Raw genomic sequence first — 4736 nt, 5'->3', positions numbered from 1 at the left:
ATATTGTACAAAAGTTGGGTGATGATAAATTTTTTTTTCATTTGAGATCGGGATGAATTTTCTTATTAAAGCATATTTGTTTTTGCTTTTCAAAAATGCTATGAAGAAAATTAAATTTTTTTATTTTTTTAATTTAAATTAATATTTTTTATGTTTTTGTATTATTTTGTTGTGATGATATAAAAATTAATTTTAAAAAATAAAAAAATAATATCTTATTTTTTTAAAAAATAACTATTATGTAATATATATTAGTTAGCATATTAGCCTGCACTCCATAAGGGGTCAATAAGAATTATTTTTTCATATGTAAAAATGCTTGAATTGGGTTAAAAGCACAAAATATATTTACAACATTACTATCTTGAAATAAATTATTTTCTATAATAGCACTATGAATAACAAATAGCATAGTAGCACTCAATACATTGATAATTAAATTTTTTTCTTTAATTTAAATTAATATTTTTTAATGTTTTTATATTATTTTGATTGATGATATAAAAAATCAATGTTGAAAATAAAAAATATTATTTCAATATATTTGTTAAAAAAATATTTTAAAAAATAACAATTACGTAATAATATAATACCTAGCATATTGGCCTGTAATAACAATTTTTTTTTCAAATGTAAAAATGCTTAAGTTATGTTAGAAGCACAAAATCTATTTGCACTATCACCATATTAAAATAAAATATTTTTCATAGTAATAACAAGAATAACACATAGCAAAGCAGTGACTAATACACCAACAACTAATTTTTTCTTTTTATTTTTTGTCCTTTTAAGATATTTCTAATGTTATTTTTTTCTCCTTATTGGTTTTTATTTTCTCTTATTGATTTTTTTTCATACTATAAAGAGAAAATAAATTGATGTGATAATTTTTATGTTGTGTAAAATTTGGGTGATGATACGTAATAATACAATAGTTAGCATATTGGTCCACGCTCTACAACGGGTCAATAAATATTTTTTTTAAATGTAAAAAATGCTTGAGTTGGGTTAAAAATGTCAAATGTATTTGCATCTTCATCATTTTCAAATAAAATATTTTTCACAGTAGCACCATGAATAATACATAGCAGAGCAACAATCAATATACTAGCAACTAATTTTATTCCTTTTAATATTTTTTTTTGAGATATTTTTAATTTAATTTTTTTTCTGTACTATAAAGAAGAAATAAATTGATGAAATTTTTTTTTATATTGTACAAAATTTGAGTGATGATTTTTTTTTAATTTGATGTTGAGTTGAATTTTCTTATTAAAGTATGCTTGTTTTTGCTTTTCAAAAATACTTTTAAAATTTTTTATTTTTTTTATTTTTTTCTTTACTTAAAATTAATAATAAATTTTAAAAAATAAAAAAATATTATTTCAATATATATTTTTTTAAAATATTTTAAGATATTTTTAATTTTATATTTGTAGGATTTTGTGTATGGTTATAATAACCAGACCCAAGATAAATAGACAACTTCAATGCTATTGGATTTGACTAATCCACCCTACCCAATACAATAGAGTCTAATATTGCTATTGAATTCAAGATTTTGGGTTTGGTTTGGTCCCTAGACAAAGAATACTTAAAATATTCACAGTAATTTTTAAATTTAAATTTAAAATTATTATTGATCTTTTACGTTACGCGAACAATATGCTAATTCTGAGTATTGATTGTTGTCTCACTGCTTTTTACAATAGGTTAGACAACTAAAAAAGGTGGACTTTTTTAGTTGAAAAAAAATTTGCAAACAATTTACAAACCAGTGCTTGGCCTAGCGGTGGAAGGGGCTTATCTCCTTTCACTGCACCTGGGTTCGAACTCTGGCGTGTACGCCTATCACCTCTGCGGTGTCTTACATGCTTACTGGGTTTGCAAGGTATTCAATGGACCGTGGGGATTAGTCGTGATGCGTGCAAACTGACCGATAACCCACGTAAAATATATAAAAAAAAGAAGTAGACTTTAACAAAGAAACTATTATTTTGCAAGAATGAAGAAGAGGTTTATTCATGTAATTGCTTTGAGAATAGAGTATTCTTATAATTAAAAAAATAACATGTCAAATTTACACTTTTTGTCTAATCAAACCTTTATCTCAGGTGGGGGTCCCGAGAGTCAAATCCAAGAAATCAATAAAGAGAATCAATCCCCTTACCCATTAACACAAGATTATCATAATTATTTTATAAGAATAAATCCACCTTAACCACTGACCTTTTTATTCTTCTGATTTTGGCCCCTCGAGTTATTAGGTCAAACCAATTGCAAAAAGCAAATGGCAGTAAAGGCCAGTTAAGAGCACAATTGATATGATCGTGATGGTGTGGTTGTTTTGGCAACCAATGACCCATCTCCATCAAGGAGTAAGTGCACAGCACAGCACCATTTGGTGCGCAAGGAAAACTACCTTGCCCAGGTATATATATAATCCTCTAGCTAGGTCACCTTTCCAGGGTATATTATCTACCGGCTTATGTAGATATCATCATCAAAGGCAAATGCCCTTTGAAAATAGGAAAAAATATCTTTAAACCCATGAAAAAAAGGTCGCAGTCCCTCCGAATACTGGGAGTCAACATTTCCCCCTCTGCCGAGACACAAAAGCACACCTTAAGCAAGTATTAAATACCAGGAATTAGGAGCCACCTACAGTTGTCTGAGAAAAAGACAACACGTTGCCTGTTCGTTCAGGCACGTACTAGTACTCTCCTATTGATCCTATACAATACCTTCTGAGAGAGAGGAGGCATCCAAGAGCTTTCATGCATCGAATGCAGACACACGTGCTTCTGCCAGGTTGACGATATCACCGTACGTCTAGCTAGGCTTTGCAATATCTCATCGAATATTCTAGAAATTCATCTCCTGATCATCATGCTTTGAGATCACAAGTGGCAAAGGGATTTACATCTATGCCCTGCTTTCCAACCAAGATAGCTGGGCTCCAGAGACTATATGAGCTAGCCTTGAGGCAGGGAGGGGTATTCCCAATCTCTCATCTCTCAATCCTTGTTCATCCTCTTCTCTGGCATGGCATCTCTTTCAATACCAACAGTACCATCTTTTTAGGCTTGTACTTTTCTTTTTCTTTTTTCTAACTTGGCTATCCAAGGATCTCGATCCCATCAGGGCCGGGAGCTTGTTGTGTGAGTGCATCAAAGAATCTAGCCACCATGCATCCTCCAATACTTGCCACATCAATCTAACCATGCAAAGAGCCACGTCATCCTAGAGGTTCTCCAACCTCTCACGAGTTTAGCATTTTTCATGATACTTCTCCATTGTGCATATGGCAGTTTCCCAGTTTCAATATCCAATAAAGGAGATATATAGATGTCAGCTAAGGTTGTTTCATCGTTCTGGTCTCAGGGTTAGGGGCCAAGGAGGAGGAGACATGTTCGTCAGAACTATGGATGCCTTGTCATGTGCTTGAAACAACGATAAGCCGCTCACAAGTGTAAATTACAGGGCATTTTGCAAGAAATAGGATGCAAGTTTGCATATGACACCGTGTAGGACGGCCATTAAAATAGCCCGAGCTAGTCCCTGAGAAACATATATTCTCCTTACCAAGGCTACGAAATAACATCAATAACAGCTATTATTATGATCATAATAACAACAGTAGTCATGATAACCATCCTGAAGCCACTACTAGCTGGAGGGTCATCGGACCGGTCTCGCAATCCCGGCATCTACCCACATGCGTGGTAGAAATGACGAATGCCGTGCATGCATCAATTATTCACAGCCACTACTATTACAGCATATAAGGGACCCAACTAAACGGCCCAATCCTGAGCAGACATATATATAGGTAAGCTGACGTGCCACTTGGTAAAGGCTTGTGCTTCCAACTGGCAACTAGTTACATGCTTAATAATTTGTTTTGACCACCACCTGGCACCAGGTGGGTATACTGAATGCCTATATATTATTCCCCACACGTAAGCATCCGGGATACGCCATCTGTCCTTTTGAGATCTTGCTAAAAGTGAAACAAGTCCAGCGGAGAAGGATGAACACAATCCGGATCTTCAACAACACGGCCATGCTGGCTGGCGAGGTTGCCATTGTTGATGATTGCAGATATCTGGTTTTCATGATACAGAGAGACAAGCTGATCAGTGCATATCTGATATTAGGCGAGTAGTTCGTTTTGTTTTCTTTTACTAGAATATTTTCAACTTAATTTACCTCTCTTTCTATGAGATTATTTTCATCTGTCAGATCTTGTTCCTGTAATTAGTAATAGCAAATGGGAGTTAGCAAAGTATCGATCCGTTTGTAACCTTAACAGCTTAAGCAAGAGCACTACGTTTATTAGGCACTTAAAACAGTAAGAGACCTAATCTTGGAAAATAATGACCCTGCCCAGTAGGAAAAAGTTGCACACCAAACCTTAAATGCGAAAGTGAAGAAGCAATCAGAAAAATTCCCATGTAATTTATTGACAACCTAGCTAAAAATTCTTAGTTTTGTGCTTTCTCTTTGCTGTTTTGAGTGGAATTATTAATTAGTACTCTCATAGTGATTCAAGGGGAAAACAGAGACCTAAAGAAAAGTAACACATCAAGCCTAAACTGCAAGAATATGAGGAGAAAAGAGCACCAAATTTCTTGGGACAATCCTTTGTTCTTCTTATCATTAGGAATTGTTTTTCATGATAATTAATCACTCCCCATCTGTTTTCCCTACGGCAACTGTCTCTACCTGCCTCC

The 4736-nt window shown here is 33.4% G+C and overlaps 1 protein-coding gene and 1 long non-coding RNA gene across 6 annotated transcripts in view; one reads left to right on the top strand and one right to left on the bottom strand.

Annotated features, from left to right (window-relative positions):
• Positions 1-3907: 3907 nt before the first annotated feature.
• LOC105108379 (truncated transcription factor CAULIFLOWER A-like) overlaps positions 3908-4736 on the bottom strand; it is a 12596-nt gene continuing 11767 nt past the window's right edge. For both annotated transcript variants that reach the window (XM_011002673.1, XM_011002671.1), the window contains exons 6-7: positions 4213-4254; positions 3908-4108 (exon numbers count right to left, since the gene is read on the bottom strand). In XM_011002673.1, the coding sequence (XP_011000975.1) occupies positions 4004-4108; positions 4213-4254 (147 nt within the window). In that variant the 3' untranslated portion in view covers positions 3908-4003. The remainder of the gene's footprint in view (positions 4109-4212; positions 4255-4736) is intronic.
• LOC105108378 (uncharacterized) overlaps positions 4077-4736 on the top strand; it is a 4790-nt gene continuing 4130 nt past the window's right edge. For 3 of the 4 annotated variants that reach the window (XR_839055.1, XR_839057.1, XR_839054.1), the window contains exon 1: positions 4077-4160. This is a non-coding gene — a long non-coding RNA (uncharacterized LOC105108378). The remainder of the gene's footprint in view (positions 4161-4736) is intronic. The other variant, XR_839056.1, reaches the window with a different exon arrangement.

The sequence above is a fragment of the Populus euphratica genome, unplaced genomic scaffold, assembly GCF_000495115.2.
Source record: "Populus euphratica unplaced genomic scaffold, PopEup_1.0 scaffold191.1, whole genome shotgun sequence".
Classification (NCBI taxonomy): Eukaryota; Viridiplantae; Streptophyta; class Magnoliopsida; order Malpighiales; family Salicaceae; genus Populus; species Populus euphratica.
This window is presented reverse-complemented; position numbering and strand designations above follow the sequence as displayed.